The sequence below is a fragment of the Xyrauchen texanus genome, chromosome 32 (assembly GCF_025860055.1).
Source record: "Xyrauchen texanus isolate HMW12.3.18 chromosome 32, RBS_HiC_50CHRs, whole genome shotgun sequence".
Classification (NCBI taxonomy): Eukaryota; Metazoa; Chordata; class Actinopteri; order Cypriniformes; family Catostomidae; genus Xyrauchen; species Xyrauchen texanus.
The window spans coordinates 35,683,699-35,701,719 of record NC_068307.1 but is presented as its reverse complement, the minus strand read 5'-3'; the positions used below and the strand labels follow the sequence as shown (position 1 = coordinate 35,701,719).

General features: G+C 41.1%; 1 protein-coding gene across 2 annotated transcripts in view; it reads right to left on the bottom strand.

Annotated features, from left to right (window-relative positions):
• Positions 1-2,524: 2,524 nt before the first annotated feature.
• Positions 2,525-18,021, bottom strand: part of LOC127625712 (ERC protein 2-like) — a 101,858-nt gene continuing 86,361 nt past the window's right edge. For both annotated transcript variants that reach the window (XM_052101065.1, XM_052101066.1), the window contains 7 exons: positions 12,156-12,276; positions 11,852-12,012; positions 11,568-11,715; positions 9,834-10,382; positions 6,982-7,045; positions 6,698-6,869; positions 2,525-6,603 (listed from right to left, as the gene is read on the bottom strand). In XM_052101065.1, the coding sequence (XP_051957025.1) occupies positions 7,019-7,045; positions 9,834-10,382; positions 11,568-11,715; positions 11,852-12,012; positions 12,156-12,276 (1,006 nt within the window). In that variant the 3' untranslated portion in view covers positions 2,525-6,603; positions 6,698-6,869; positions 6,982-7,018. The remainder of the gene's footprint in view (positions 6,604-6,697; positions 6,870-6,981; positions 7,046-9,833; positions 10,383-11,567; positions 11,716-11,851; positions 12,013-12,155; positions 12,277-18,021) is intronic.

Genomic DNA, 18,021 nt, shown 5'->3' with positions numbered 1-18,021 from the left:
ATGCAATAAAATGCTAATTATTTAAAAATCATACAATGTGATTTTCTGGATTTTTGTTTTAGATTCCATCTCTCACAGTTGAAGTGCACCTATGATACAAATTACAGACCTCTACATGCTTTGTAAGTAGGAAAACCTGCAAAATCAGCAGTGTATCAAATACTTGTTCTCCCCACTGTATATATGTATTGATATTGATATCAAAACATTATGACTAGCTAATATGCTGTTGGTCCTCCATGTGCTGCCAAAAGCAGTACTGACTCTACATGCATGGACTCTACAAAATTCTACAAGACCCCTGATGTACTGTGGTATCTGGCATCAAGACATTAGCAGCAGATACTTCAAGTCCTGTAAGTTGTGTGGTGGAGCTTCTGTGGATCGGACTTGTTGGAAATCAAATTGAGATCTGGGGAATCTGGTGGCCAGGGCAACACCTTGAACTTTTCATCATGTTACTCAAACCATTCCAATCGAACAATGTGTGCAGTGTGGCTGCTGAAATAGGCCACTGCCATCAGAGATAACCATTGCCATGAAGGGGCGTATCTGGTCTGCAACGATGTTTAGGTAGGTGGCACGTGTCAAATATATGTTCACATGAATGACCGGACCCAGGGTTCCCAGCAAAACATTGCCCAGATCATCTGACTCCCTCCACCGGCTTGTCGTCTTCCCACAGTGCATCCTGGTGCCATCACTTCCCCCGATAAACGGTGCACACATACACAGCTGTAAATGCAATGTAAAAGAAAACAGGACACATCGGACCAAGTGACTTTCTCCCACTGCTCCAAGGTCCAGTTCTGATGCTTGCATGCCCATTGTAGGCGCTTTCGCTACGCAGCCCCATACGCAGCAGGGTGCGAAGTACTGTGTATTGTGACATATTCCTCCCATAACCATGATTAAAATATTCTGTGACTTGTGCCACAGTAAACCTTCTGTCGGTTCAGACCAGACAGGAAAGCCTTCATTGTTCTTGCACATCGGTTTGTCCCTCCTTGGACCACTGTCGGAAGGTACCCACTCACCATTGCTGACCGAGAGAACCCCACAACCCTTGCCGTTTCAGAGATGCTCTGACCCAGTCGTCTGGCCATAACAATATGACCCTTGTCAAAGTTGCTCAGGTCTTTAATCCTGCCCATTTCTCCTGCATTCAACATGTTAACTATGGGAACCGATTGTTCGCTTACCATCTAATCTACCCAGACCTTGACATGTGGGCTTGTTAGGAGTGATTACATTGTTAGGAGTGACATTACATTGTTGTGGCAGGCGATTAAAAAATTACATTACAGAAAATAGCTTTAGATGTCACGGTCTTGTTTTTTTCCATATAATTTAACAGAAGCCTATCATTGGCCTACGGTTAACAGCAATATATTTAGCAATTTGAACTCGTCAATCTGTTCGAGGACTTTTCTAAGAATGTGTCTACAGTATGTACACATGCGTCTCACATTGGTTGCGTCGCATCATAAACATAGTTTTAAGAACACCGTGCTTACTGTTCCTTACTGACTGAGACTTGTAAAAGCAATAAGGTGGTACAGTACTTCAAGCTTAAATTGCTCTGATGGAAGGAATATTCCTTATTACAGTCTGGAGGCATGATTAATTGTGTTCATTTTTAATGTGTTATTTGTAATAATTATCCATCCATCCATCTTCAACCACTTATCCGAAGTCGGATCGCGGGGGCAGCTGCTCCAGCAGGGGGCCCCAAACTTCCCTATCACGAGCCACATTAACCAGCTCTGACTGGGGGACCCAGAGGCGCTCCCAGGCCAGTGTGGAGATGTAATCTCTCCACCTAATCCTGGGTATTCCCCTAGGCCTCCTCCCAGCTGGACATGCCTGAAACACCTCCCTAGGGAGGCGGCCAGGGGGCATCCTTACCAGATGCCCAAACCACCTCAACTGACTCCTTTCGATGCAAAGGAGCAGCGGCTCTACTCCGAGCTCCTCACGGATGACTGAGCTCCTCACCCTATCTCTAAGGGAGAAGCCCGCCACCCTTCTGAGGAAGCCCATTTCGGCCGCTTGTACTCGTGACCTAGTTCTTTCAGTCATGACCCAGCCTTCATGACAATAGGTGAGGGTAGGAACAAAAATTGACCGGTAGATCGAGAGCTTTGCCTTCCGCCTCAGCTCTCTTTTCGTGAAAACAGTACGAAAGAGCGAGTGCAATACCGCCCCTCACTGCCCCGATTCTCCGGCCAACCTCCTGCTCCATTGTCCCCTCACTCATGAACAAGACCCCGAGGTACTTCAACTACTTCACTTGGGGCAATACCTCCTTTCCTACCTGGAGTACGCACTCCATCGGTTTCCTGCTTATTATTTGTAATAATTAATTGCACTGAATTTATGTGTTAAAGCAACAGCCCAAGTACTAACAAATTCCATGTAATAATATACCGATATAATGTGTATTTGCATCAGGGCACTGTGAAACACTTTTGTTTTTTAATGATTTGTATTTAAGTAAATAAAATAAGAGTATATCTCAGAAAGAAAGTCACTTTTATTGAATGGATATAAACAAGCCAACTGACACTCAAGAATATTTGGGGTTACAACACGTACAATAGCAAATATCAGGGAGGTTCAAGGTGGACTCCGAGTTAAGCCCAACAGGGTTTGAAAACATTGAACATGACACAGATTTCACACTGAACACCTCTCCCCCTCTCTATCTTTCTGCAGTTAAACACACACAGCATTCACACACTTTTACAAACCTACAATTGCATACACAGTCACAATCATGCAAGCATATCCCACACAGCATCTCATATCTGCACCCCAAATACATGCGAACATGTCTATTTTGTTGCACGGGCAATCCGCTGGAGGTGGGTGGGAGCCGCGAGTGAGGATACACCATTCTCAAACACATTACACCATCATGATGCAGACTGATGCATCATGGGGAAATGAACCCTGTGTTCACACTGTATCATTCAGCATGCTGACACTCAAATCAGACTTGTTTTCACTGCTGTACAGAAAATAAAATGAAACACAAATTTAATGTACAAATCTTACAATCCCAAACTGACATTTTGAAAAAAAGCATGAACCATAAAAAAACATAACATAAACATCATAAAAAAGTAACAACATTTTCTTAGAATATTCTTATTTTTTCTGGCATTTGTCACAGTGGTTTGTATCATCCAGAGGTTTGCATTTTTTGACATCATGAAATAAAATAAACAATGCGACTGGCACACAACAAATATAAATATATAGAGAGATCTTCTTCATTTTGTTCTCTTTATTTTGGACCTTTGCTTAAACCAGAGTCCCATAAGTCAGAGTTTTAAAGACCCTACAGGGCTGAAACTCGTTCTTCCACATTAATTATATTATATCTTATTAAGTCTTCACAACAGCCCAGAGTTGGCACATAATGTAAATAATCATGCATCATCACCACATATTTCAACATATCTTTTTTCTTTGTTCTACATAATATATCTTTTCCCAAGGTAGGAGATCACACCTACTTCAAGTATTCAATAGTAAAAGGTCCTGAAAAAGGAGGACTGAGATTCGATGTTTTTTGTCCTCTTGCTGTGTCTAATAGACAATTATAGATTTGCACAACAGACAGATACAACATTAACATACCGTGTCCTAACAAGGGGTGATGCTACAATTTGCCTGTCCACACAAAAAGCCAGAAACATACTTAACACAAATAAAACAAACAACACATGAAATCGAACTTGTGTAGCTAGAAGCGTCTGCGTACATGCACTTGTGTAAAATATATTTCGGTATATTCAGCATATTGAACGTACATGAATGTAGACCTTTCTACAGTAGCTACACAAGCTCGACTTCCTGCATTCTGGTGTTCCAAAGTGTGTTAAACCTCAATTTACAACACAACGCAAGGACACGTTGCATTCTCAATGATTCCACAAGGGGCGCTATCACGGACATTAATGTGAACTATTTGCTTCTATAGATAGTTTTTTCTTTCAATCCAACCACTGTCATGGCAAAGCAACAGTTTGAAGAGAATATTGCTTGGCAAGTAAGTTGAAGTCAACATATTTATTGCAACTTACCCGAATAACACATCCAGTTGAATGAGTCCAAAGACTTTAGAAGATTACTCTATCGCCTGGAGTACTGAGGATTGTTACTGCCACAGAATGAAACAAACTGCATGATGGCAATGCATTGGCCAAGTGCTCCGCACATTGGAAATGCGTTGGCCAAGTGTTCACATCTGCGAATGCGTACTAGCATAAAGTATGTTTCTTTATGTGTGAAACTGATAAGTGACAACAAAATCACAGCCAACTCCCATTGCCCATCGCTTCTCGCTGCTGGCTTGGATAAAAACTCAGATTAACATAGATGTAATATCTTACTTGTCACTTTATCGCATTGTACCTAGTTAGGACACAGGGTTAGAATATCAGCTCAAACACTCTTCTTGTGTTTGACACTGAATTGCCATTAGCAAAACGAGACTCAAAAACATCCAACGGATCAAACAGTGAAGATATTCTGCAACTGTATAGAACCACAACAGCTAAATGTTCTAAAATGCAACATAGGAATATTTCAGAGCTTAAGCAATGTAAGGACAACTCTGAACATTCCAGAACAGAGACTAGTCAGGTTCTGGAACCAGAGTAAAGGCATTTGAAAAGCAAGAGTGTTAAATGCAACATGGAAGCACAAACAGTTCAAAATTAACAGTCAGATCTTGGCCATATTATGGACGACTTTGCCAAAGTCCTAACGAGAACTCTACAACTACGGACTACAGCAGTGAAATGACATTTAAGACAACGTAAATAGTCTGTTAACAATATCTCAGCCATCTCAATGTAATTTTTTCTACTTCAACAATGTTGAGAATGCTTCTCACACTTAATTTCAGGTTTCAGTCCATAATGTTGAAGACGTTTCATACAAATCTCATTGTTGTTTGTTATTTAGTTTTTTTGTTCTTGCAAGGACGGTGGAACATACAGTATTCTATACTAGTTTTTTTCTTGCTAAAGATTAAATAAATTCCCCCGCCATTGTGTAGTTTTGTTAGTTCAAGAGTTGGCAGAACCACTGCAAAAATACAGTTGTCATTTGTTTGTTATTTTGCATAGACCCAAGTGCCAAGATCTTGCAATGTGAGCACTGTGAGGGCCAAACAGATGTTGATAACACACATAAAAAAACAGAAAGTTTCCTTGGATATCTGACACAATTGTCTGACCAGAGCTGACACACTTTATTATCTATTATTTCTCTATGTTTATATCTACTATCTATATATAAATAGGCACTCGCCACCATGTTGTGACACTATGAGAAGTTTGGGTTTGGCGTGGTATCTCATGGTGGTAGCTCCGCCAATACCTGGTGGGGTAATTAGTTAAAGAAGGAAAGACACTCCTTTTATGGGATACTCAAGATGGAGTGGCCCTGCAAACAGAGGTCTAACCAAGCACTACCATAAGCTGTGGGACATTCTACATCTACCTGATCGGTGGGACATAAAACTACAGACCAGTAAGTTGGGAAAACCTCTTGATTATCTTCTGAAGAATTCTAAAGAACTTGTACAATGACTTGCACAATTGCAGACACAAGTACAGACAGTCTGAATAGTTGACATCCATAGATTAGCAGAAATCTAATACACTGCAGATTATAGCCATGGCTGTCTTCATCTCTTTTGGGACTGAGCACCAGTTGAAGCACCATTTGAAACGATCCCTGTTGGAGGTGGATAGGTGCATGATAACTTGCATGCAGACCAGGCTTGGGGTTTGGAGTGGAGCTCAAGCAAAAATGAAAGGGCAGATCTGGGTAGCATGTATATGTTATGAGTGTTATATTACTGGAAAGTTAGGAGGACAGAAATGTCATGAAAAATAGTCTGCATAATGTAGACAACCTCTGCTAATTAACTGAGGTATCTCAAAGATTTGACTGAAACCACCTTCCTCTTAATGATTATAAGTTTCAATACACACTAAATAGCCAACAATGGAGAAAAAAATGTGGCACAGAATTGACATGCATACCTCCTAATTCAATCCATGATGCATACAAACAAAACCGAAGCATATTTGTGTATAGCATATGTAATAAAACCAAAATAATTGAAGGCAGTCAAAATTAGAGCAAATGCAAATGTGGCTGAAAAATGGTTGAAAATCAAAGATCACTTTAGAATAGCATTCTTTCACAAATAATTCTTTAAATTACATAAGCAAAATATAGCTGAGAAATATCCAATGCTGCTTAGCCTGCTGGCAAATGAAGAATCAAGGCTTTAATGAGTGCTGTCAATTGTGCAGATTGACTTGTTGCCTCATGGAAGAGGTGGAGCTATACGAGAGTGGGTGGGGCTAGATGGAGAATGGGAGGGGCCAGATAGATGCATACACTAGTAGCATGTGGCAACCAGGATACGAGCAGCTTCCGCTGAGCATGTCTCTTATCTAATGATGATTGAGCATGGAAGTCTTCAAGGCAAATGTCTTTTGAAAAAGGACTGCACCAGAAAGGGACTGCTCTATAGCCCAGTCCTCCTGTCCATTTATGTTTTTTAATCATCTGCAAAAACAAAACATGGTTAAAAAGAATCAACTTTGAGAGCTTTATTTAATAGTAATATAAGTGCTTTTTTTTTTTTTTTAAGTACTTTTACCTGCTCAGATGGTCATCTCCAGCTTTACCCCTTCCACTCACACTAATGCTCCACCTCTAATAAATGGGGCCCCACTCAAAAGAATGAAACTGATTGTAGATAAAGACTGGCCGAGAGGACAATGTATAATTTTATATGCATGGCTGTGTTCCTCCATTAGTGATTGAATTGTCTATTATAGAAGGAGACAAGAAGGAGGAAAATTATAAGAAGAGAAATCATCAGACTATTGTTTTTGTAAAACAACTAACCGGAAATAGACACCAGTCAATTACGGATCTCACCCCATAAAACAACATCATTGCTTTGGTTTGAAAATGGTTAAGCCCAAATTCCTTCTTCATCATCCTTTGAGGTCAGCATGAAATGAGAAGAATTAGATGAGTTAAAGGTGAAAGAGCAGGTTGTTGAGGAAAAATAAATATTATCCATTAAATTCGTATTAAATATTATCCAATTAAAATAATATTGGCTGCGCCAATTTAATCCTATATCGATATATAGAGATTCTATTTCTAACAGTATTACTGCATCAATACTTGAATCTTGTCTTCTGGCGTAGCTCTCAAATCTCATTCACACTTATTCACATCACATGTTTAGAGTTGCAACATCAAAATTTGTGGCAGACTTATGCTGATAAATTGCCTGATATTTAGAAAATTCAATTTTCTGAAATGCGCAAAGAAACAAAAAAGAAAAGACCATGCAAATTAGGTTCTAACATGAATTAATTGCTTTTAGTTCACAGCTGGTCACAGTTAGTTCACATTGTAGAGGGTCAGAAAACAGATATACACTCACAGAGCACTTTATTAGGAACACGTGTACACCTACATATTCATGCGATTATATAATCAGCCAATTGTGTTGCAGCAGTGCAATGCATAAAATCATGCAGATAGGGGTCAGGAGCTACAGTTAATGTTCATATCAACCATCAGAATGGGGAAAATGTGATCTCAGTGATTTTGATTGTGGCATGATTGTTGGTGCCAGAAGGGCTGGTTTGAGTATTTCTGTAACTACTGATCTCCTGGGATTTTCACACATCACAGTCTCTTGAGTTTACTAAGAATGGTGCCAAAAAAACACATCCAATGAGCGGCTGTTGTGTGGACAGAAACGTCTTGTTGATGAGAGAGGTCAACGGAGAATGGCAAGACTGGTTCGAGCTGACAGAAAGGCTATGGTAACTCAGATAACCCCTCTGTACAATTGTGGTGAGCAGAATAGCATCTCAGAATGCACAATACGTCGAACCTTGAGGCGGATGTGCTACAACAGCAGAACACCATGTCGGGTTCCACTTCTGTCAGCCAAGAACAAAAAGCTGAGGCTGCAGTGGGCACAGGCTCACCAAAATTGGACAGTTGAAGACTGGAAAAAGATAGCCTGATCTGATGAATCTAGATTTTTGCTGAGGTGCACAGATTGTAGGGTCAATATTTGGCGGCAACAGCATGAATCCATGGACACAACCTGCCTTGTGTCAACAGTCCAGGCTGGTGGCGGTGGTTTAATGTTTGGGAAATGTTTTCTTGGCACATTTTGGGCCTGTTTATACCAATCAAGCACCGCTTGAATGTCATAGACTATTTGAGTGTTGTTGCTGACAATGTGCATCCCTTCATGGCCACAATTTACCCATCTTCTAATGGCTACTTCCAGCATCATAATGCACCATGTCACAAAGCAAAAGTAATCTCTGGTTTGATGAACATGACAATGAGTTCACTGTTTTTCACTGGCCTTCCCAGTCTCCAGATCTGAATCCAATATAACACTGTAAAGCAGTTCAATGGAAAGGAGGAGGCTAGAATCGGCATGACAATATACACAATAGTTTAATGAAGAAATAAACCCGGCCCTGTCCTCCACCCTGTCACACTTCCTCCCTTGTTCTCTCAGGCCAGCGTACCCCCCTTTCCCTGGGGAGGGCGTGCCTTTATGCCCCATCTGCTGGCAGGTCATCCCCGCCTTCCTGAATCAGGGAGGGGACAAAGTGAGGAAACGATAATGAAAAATAGGGTGTGCTCCCTGTAACAGTGCAGTACCCCCCCCAAAAAAACTTTACAATTTAAAAGAGAGGGAAAAGGCCAACGCTTTTGTGGCTGGGGTGGTTGTTGTTGTGGGTGTGGGCAGTGGGAGAGAGGAGAGAGAGAGAGAGAAATAAAAAAAACAATTACTCGCTGGTTCTCCGATACGCCATATCTTGGTCCTCGGCCACTCCTCCACCCACGACAACAGCCGTGCCTCCCGGGCGGATCGGAGGCAGTCCTCAAGCCCCTGGTAGACGGTACGCCCTGCCGCGTTCTCGGGGAAGAGAAGGGGTCTCCCCTTCCCCTGGCAGCGGTTCTCCCACTCCAGACGGTCGGCAGTGAGCCCCTTCTCCCCTCGCGGTCGGCGGCCATTCCTCCGCTTCCAGGCAGCCGGGCTCCTCCGGCCCCCGGAAGATGGCCGTGGCTGCTATGTTGGGGTGGATGGTAGTGGCGAGAACTCCACTATGGCGTATCCCTCCTCCTTCCAAGGTTTTGGCACCAGTGAAATGGAAAGGAGGAGGTGAGAACCGGCTTGACAATATAAATAATAGTTTAATGAAGAAATAAACCAAAAGACACAAACACATAGGATGGACAGCTGCCTTTAAACGTTCTCTCTCTGTTGCACCACCGTCCGCAGTCTGCCTTTATCCCTCTTGGAGGCTTGATTAGCCTGATAAGGGGCCGGGTGTGTAAAATTACAACCCAGCCCCACCCTCCACCCTGTCACAATCACCTTTGGGATGTGGTAGAACAGTAGATTTGCAGCATGAATGTGCAGCTGACAAATGTGCAGAAATTGCGTGATTCAATCATGTCAACATGGACCATAACCTCAGAGGAATGTTTCCAGCATCTTGTGAAATCCATGCCATTAAAAATTGAGGCTGGTTTGAGATCAAAGGGAAGCCCTTATACCTATATAAGTATAGTGTTCCTAATAAATTGCTCAGTGAGTGCATAACAGACAGAGCCAGATTTTAAATTGAATTAAAATAAAAAATATATATGAATTAGATTGTATTAAATTCAGACCAATTATGTTAATTGCAACTACAGCAAAACAATAAAGTTTAGTTGGTTACCATACAGACCTGGTCTGGGGCAGGTCGGTGTCCAGGATGGGGCGGTCCACGGCCTGGACCTCGATGGTGTGGAGGTGGAGGGTGTCGTGGGTGTGGGCCCTGAGGGCCAGGGTGTGGGGGATGATGGGGGTGCTGCTGCTGGTGTGGGAGGGGCTGAGGGTAGGGGCCCTGCTGAGGCGGGTGCCCGTGCGGGTGCTGGGGGTGTGGATGCTGCTGTGGAGGGAGCCCAGGATGAGGGTGTTGAGGGTGTTGAGGGTGTGGCTGTTGGGCTCTGGGTGGGTGTGGACCGGGCGGTTGAGGGTGCTGGAGGTGCTGCGGGTGGGGATATTGTGGCTGGGGGGGTTGTTGTTGGTGTTGTGGGTGGTGGGTTGGAGGCTGGGGGTGTTGGTGATGGGGTGCGTGTGGGTAAGGGGGCTGGTGGGGGTGTGGGCCTTGTGGGAAGGGTGGCTGGGGTTGTGGTTGAGGGTGGAGGGGTTGTGGCATGTGGGGGGGTGGAGCGTGAAGATGGTAATGGTCGTCCTCATAGTTGTCGGTAATCAGTTTCATCCTGTTCTGTGTCTAAATGGATCAAATAAGTGTATGGAATAAATACAACAGAACCATGGTTGTGGTTTAACTAATAACAACCAATATGATTGGCTAACTTCTACACAATATCTTAAAGTTAGGGTGCAAAAACAGCAGAGAAATAAATTCATGTTAACAAGGTCTTCTGATGAAGAAGTAGATACTAAATTTTACAAAGATTTGTGAGAATTGCTACTAATTGTTATAGTGCTGTCTTTTTTATTATCAGTTTACAACAAAAAATGTTTTAAACAGAACTAATAAGTTCACGTATGAGGTATCCTCATTCATTCAAATGTATAGAATTACAGACTTGCAAAAATTAGTTTGTATCTTCACTTACATACAATCTCCATTTCACCCAAATACTTTTAAATAAAAGATTTTTAAGCCTTAAATGTAATGTCCGTATTCCATATAGTAAATTTATTTGACAAGTTATATCCATTGGACATGTTAAGGGGGTTCTGGCATGTTCCAATTTCTAGTAATGGACTTTTTACAAGCAAAAACAAATATATTGACAAGGTACACATCCTCCTTCAACACATCATTTGAGATATTCCCAAGGTACAGTTCAGCATTCCTCTGGATCTTGTGTCCTAAAATCATATTAAGGTTATTTTTGGGCAACTCCAAAATAAATGAAAATTATCAACATATACATGCCCATACATCCTCCAGCATGGATGTTGGATGGATAATTGCTAACTCTTTATTTTGTGTGTAATAAAGAAGCGTACAAGATTTTTCCACCCAAACTTGTTTCATCTTCGAGGAAGGAAGTACATGTGTGGTGTGTTTGGCACAATGCAGCCCATACTTTGTCTGGCATTTCTTCTAAAAATGTCTTTGCTCAAGTGATTGCTATTTGATATATGGTCACTTTATGCTACAAAATAGCTACTATGCATGTGGGAATGGGACAAAATAATGAGGAGCACATATGAAAAAGGACCTTAAACATTTAACCAAATGGTTACTTTACCTTTAAGTACTTAAATGACAATTATAAAGGCAGCTACAACATTCATAGTAAAGTACTACTTTGATTAATTTCCAAAATCTATGGAAGTACCATACCATAATTTGGACAAAACAGATAACCTTAACCCTACATTACTTGATACTTGATTATGTCAATAAATGGGCTTTAGAGTTTTGATATTTGCTGACCTGTTGCTTGAGTTGATGCATAAGTCTATCCTTTTCTCTCTTCAGGGCCAGAACCTCCTCTTGAGTCTTCTTCTTATTGGAGGAGGACAGCTCCAACAGAGCGATGTTAGCATCCTTTTCACTAATAGCGGCGAGCAGAGCCTGTTGTCTGAGAAGAACAGGCACTGTGAGATGTGTAGGCATGTACACTGAGCAGCTTTCAAGAAAGAAACTTACTAGGTATCAATTATTACAAGAAGAAGAGTGTAATCGCAAGAACAGAGAGAAGATCGCACAATTCTCACTTCATCTCTAAGATCTCCTCAAGTTGTTTTCTACGTTCCTGTCTGAGGTTAGTCAAATGGCCGTCTCGCTCGGTTAGGGACTGCTGGGTGGAAGACAGACGCTGTTTGGTGGCGTCCAACTCCTGCCTTGTTTTCTCCAAAACATTCATCAACTCTTCCATCTGGGAGAGTGAGAAAAACAGGTGCAAGAACCAGAAAACCTTTTAGTCCCCATTGTTGGAAATCTTGTAATATTTTAAGTGTTCTCTTAGAAAGGAAATCTAAAGATATCATCCATTCACAGGTATAAATGACATATACACACCTTTGGATTGTCCATTGGATTATCCTTGCGTTGATCTTGCAAGATGTTCCCAGTGCCTTTTTTGTCCATCTGAGGGCCAAGCTTGATGCCTGGGCCCTTCTTATTTTGATCCTTGTTTTGCCTTTGAAAACAAACAGAGTGTCACCTGAATAGTTCTTTTTTTTATACCTAAACCTATAGCCTAATACCTAATAATAACTGTCCCCTAAAAAGCATTTGGAAACTTTATCCACATATAAACATGTACAAATTTCAACATTAGATAACAAAATGTTAACGCAAGTGCCATTTATTTTAAAGATGATAAAGCAAGGACACTTTTCTAGATTAACATTTCATTTAAAAATATTTGGACACTTTTTTGTTGTCAAAAATAACTGGAACTTGTCCATAAGCAATAATTGACATCTGTGATTACTCTGCAAGGACACTTGTGTGAACTTGAGGGGAACCGATTTCATAAATCTAGTAAAAATCACCTTGTGACCAGCAAAAATGGTTTAGAAAAGTGAAGTTAGATCTGAGAAAAGTTCTAGCATAATTTGCTTGCAGATGCCACTTTGTTTAATATTTGTTATCTAATACAATGACATTCATACTTTTAAGTGTGGCTTAAGTTTCCAAATACTTTTTGGGGCCACTGTACTAGATAGCACAAATATAAAACAAGAACAACATCATCATGAAATGACACACACTACTAGGCTGCTAAACCATGACAATGATACATGTGCAAATGTGAGAAACATGAGACACAGATGAGAGACAATTATGATCTTACGGTGAGACACAGAAGAAACATTTCTTACAGGCTTGGTTATTGATCAGAATGCCTTGCAGGGTTAGAGAGATTAATTTTTGAGAGTTGAGATGGTCTTATTTCACAGGTTAACACTTAAGGAACACCCTACTTACCTGGGACCAAGACTGGTGGTTGAGGAGTGGAGGAAGAGTAAGGAGGAAGGAAGCAGGAAAGGCAGGAACAGGAAGGAAGGAAGCCACAAAACAGCAAACCGGAAGAGGCCAAGAATGAAGGTAGGAAGTAAAATTAAGAAAACTTTAGAATTTGCTAAAATAGTGCAGAAAACAATTGGAAAGTGTGAGAGCCCGTTTACACCTGATATTAAGATCTGGCTTGGGAGATCCAATCACAAGTGGAAATGTTCCAAAACTACCACATTTAGAGGGAGTTGAAAATGCATGTTGCTAACGTGTGGTTCCTTTGAACATGCTTAATGCATTCTTGTGTTACTGTGCAGGTAAAAAACCTCAGTAATAAAGGGGGCAATAGAGATACCTTCAAAAGTCTGTGCCTATAAACTGGATGTGTTATGAAGTTGCTATACATATATTGACTTCACCTTACTTGCTCAGCAATACTGTCTTCAAACTGTTGCTCCGCCATGACAGTGGTTGGCTTGAAAGAGAAAACTCACCGTAGAAGCAGACAGTTCACACTAATGTCCACTATAGCACCCCTTGCAGCAACGCTGAGAATGCAACAACGTTGAGAATGCAACATACTTGCGTTGTGTTATGAATTGTGGTCTGATAGATTTTGGAATGCAACAACGAAGGAAATCAAGCTTGCGTAGCAAGAAGCATCTGTGTTCACATATTTGGTAGAGTATGTTTTGTCCTCTAACCCCTTATATAGTAGGTGTAAACAGGGTCTGAGAAACAAGGATCAGTTCAGAATGGATCCTGAGGTCAACAATGCAAGATGCATGACACTATCATGTCAGATCATCACTGTCAGTGGAATACCACTTAGTCCAGCTCTGCATAGGCCTGTGAAAGCGCCAACATGCAGCAACCCAACCAGCCGAGCTACGTGAGGAAGGGCACATGGGGTAAATGGGGCAAGAGCGCTCAGGCATAAAGGTGCAAACCTACACACTTGAGGAACACCAGACTTTGCTAAGTAGTAAAGCCCTACCTAAAGAACCCAGCTTATTCACAGAGAAGAACAGGGCCTGCAGTGCTGTGGAACATCTCATGCAGGCCGGCAAGATGGCCATTTGGGGAAGTTTCAGGCCAATGTGGGTGGGGATGGAGAGGAACCATTCAGAAGAGGGGAGAACGGAGCAGTGAGGAAAGATTGCAGGGAGATGTTTTAAAAGGTGGAGAAGCTGAAGGGAGGGGTGTAAGTTAGCAGCGATATGATTGGTCAATGGGAGAGAAGATGCAGATTAGCATGTGAAATGGGTGTTCTAGGGACAAGAAAAGGGTTTCCACTTTAAGAGAGCCCTTATTTGCCACCAACACCAAGCGGCAAATACAAAAAGCACAGAAGTGTAAAGTAGTGTTATGTTATGACTGCGGGTTATGTTGAGATGTCATATAAGAGATGATCAAATCACAGTGGATTAAAATACACCAAGATTTACTAATCTTTTTCTTAGGAATTTCATTGGCTTTAGTTAACAAATCCATATGAAAAGCTATTTTTTTAAGTATAATTTTAGGGTTTAAGGGAATAGTTAACCCAAAAATGAAAATTCTGTCATCATTTACTCACTCTCTTCCCTATTACATAACTCTCATGTTGTTCCAAACTCATTTGACATTTTTTGCCATGAAACCTGGCACAGCGTGCCTTGATGCAACAGATTTGAAAATAAGTGATTGCAAATGAGATTTAAAAGCGTTAAGTTGTTATGAGAAGATTTTCAATTTTAGTCTGTGAGTAAATGACAAATGTAATTTTTGGGTGAACTAACTTTTTAATCATGGTGTCTTTTTTAAGTATGTCTACACATCAACATGTCGCCATGCCTACATCAACACGATAGATATACCAAGTGAGAAGTTATCACATATATTACAACACACAATGTGGAAAAGAAAAGTGCTAACATAGTACTAACTTAGTTTTAACATAAAGCAGAGAAACAACATATTTACACAGCACAAAATACACATCACAAAACCAGTATAAAGTTAAAAAGAAACATGCAATCTGGTTAAAGTACACAGAAGCTACGTTCCAAAATCTAGTGAGCTGCCTTCCCAGGCAACATTTTAAGGCATCATAGGCCCACTCTAAATGAACGATAGCTAGACAGACAGAAAGGCAACATACTAGCCTCTCAATCTCTGGAGGTGAGTGATAAGCACGCGACATCCTTACCTATGTTTCCATCCAATTTGCGAATGAAATGTATGCGAAATATATTATTATGCAAAAATAATAAGCAAAGGAAGACATATTTCCATTCCATGTGTTCAAAAGTACATAATAGTCACTTCCAAAGAAATTGCAGCCACTGTGACTCTTTTATTAATAAAATACTCATGGTTTAGAGCATGCAGACAGGGGCTCTCAAACGTTTTGGGGCCAGGGACCCCCTACAGGGGAAAACATTTTCCAAGGACCCCCCTCATAATCGAAACACTGATTAAGCATATTCTTACTACCATTTGTACTCTTAGATGCCATTGGAACTATTTGTATTCTAAAACTTTTCAACCTAAATACTTCAAACAGTTGTCATGTTAATACCACTTATATATTTCAAACAGAGGGTCATTTTATTCAGAGCCTGTTGAATACTTTTCAAGTAATTGATCTTAAAAGCTTTCATAAAATCAACTGTAGCAAGACTGGCCTAGTTCTAATAAACCCAAACATTCAAAATTACTAGTTTAAGGTTACTTTCAGTAAGTGCTTCAACTTATATAATAATTAACTTATTGCTCCTTTTTTCAAATCATTGGCAGAACAAACAACAACTCATGAATATGAACCATGAACAAATCATAACAGAAGTTAACATAACATAATAATTTAGCCTATTCAGATTTTTTTAATTGAAATATTTGCATTATGCTATATCACATTCTTATCTCATAATTCACAATAACTCACATGATGAGCTAACCTAAACTAATGAGATGGGTCAGCCTCTCTCTCACAACAGTTTATTCTTGGAGTGATGGATGACAGGCAGACTCTAAGATCATTCTCCACATCCAAACGAGCCCTGTACTTAAGTCTTCATTGCAGCCAAAGTGGAGAATGATGACTCACACTACTCAAGTGGTAGGAAAGGGGAGCAATATTCTCATGGCCTCAGCAGTGAGTTCAGGATCCTCATGTTAGAGGGAGGGCCAAAAGTCTTAATGAGACATCTTCTGGAATCGGGTCTTCAATGTCCTATCGCAGGATAAGTCCAACAGCTCCGCTTCGGCCTTTCCAGTAAGGCCACTTGTTGTTGCAGCTGGGGCAAAGGGATCCTACACCCAGTCCCAGGCATATGTGCAATCACATCTGAGAAGTATGAGCTGAAGTGCTTGCTCAGTGCAGTGAGGTGAGAGGTGGCTACCTCTCTCACAATAGCCACAGACAGGTTGTTTGTGTGTAGAAACTCAGTCAGTTGGGGGAACATGTCTTTTACTCCGTCTTGTATCCTTCTTCTCCATAGCTCTGTTTTCTTCATGAAGGTGGTGATTATGTCTCTGATTTCCAGGATAGATGCATAGCCTCCTTGGATTGAGAGGTTTAGTCTGTTGAGCAAGATAAATACATCAGCAAGATTTGCCAATTTGGCTACATGCTCCGGGTCGGAAAAAAACTCTGCTATGTCGGGTTTGTCCACTCTCATAAATTCTGACATCTCACTGCGTAGCTCAAACACAAGCTGCAAAATTTTACCACGAGACAGCCATCGTACTTCTGTGTGATATAGCTGTGTGTCATTCCCAGCATCCATCTCCCTTCAAAGTTGTCCAAACAAACGTGACTGCAGTGCCCTTGAGTTCACAAATTTAACTGCAGTGACAGCTGTGTTCAAAACAGAGTCAAGGCCTGGTTCCATCATGCCTTTGGATGTGAGCGCCAGCCGACGCAGCATACAGTGCATAGCCATAATCTTCGGGCTTCAACCTTTATCTGCGCTATAAATCAGCTCAGTCCCGCTTCAGTCATGAAAGCATACAGGAGTCTAAATATTTCCTCACCCGTTTTCCTGCCAGGCACCTCCTTGCAGAACAGAAAGTCATCCAAAATCTTCACTTCCCATGGATAGTGGACCAAAACAATCAACTGAGCCTCACTGGCAATGTCTGTTGATTCGTCCAACTGAATAGAAAATTGCTTACAGGAATGCAATCTATCAAGTAGCTGTGACTGAATGTCAGCCAAGAGTTCTTTAATTCTCCTCCTCATGGTGTCATTTGAGAGAGGTATAGCTTTCAGTTTATGAGCTGCCTCTGCACTAAGCATAACTTCACACATTTCAACCACCTCTGGAAGTATGTGTTCTTGTGCAATTGTGTGTGGCAAACGTTTGAGCCACCAATTAAGAAGCCTTCTGTGGCCAGGTTCACCATCCGCTTTTTTCTGGTAGATGTATTCCTCGCTCTCTCAACAGAAAGATTATTTTGTTTTACCAATATGTACTGGGTGCTTTGTAATCAGATGCCATTTTAGCTTGGCAGGCTTCATGGCTTCGTTCGTTAGCACCTGAAGACACATGACGCATTTTGGTCTCCTGTCGCTGTTCTCAAACCAAACTCGAATTAATTGTAGCTATATTTTCTCAATTTAGCTAGTTTAGTCTTAGCTAGGTAATAGGCCAAGGTAAGCAGCAGCAGGAACGGTTTGTTGTGCCCTGAGTGAAGAGAGTTTTGTTTTTCCTGAGTGAAGTGAGTGATTCATGACAGATTGACGTGATGTGTCATAATCATATAAGAGTTTCTATTGGCCCAAATCTAATGTGGGTGGGAGTAATGGACACAATATGCTTGTTTTATTGGTGCAAATGGTCCCCATCTGTAAATATGCTTTTTTTAATAATATAGCACAATCATTTTAATTTATAGCTAATTATTTTGCGGACTCGGCCAGATGAACAAACCAGGT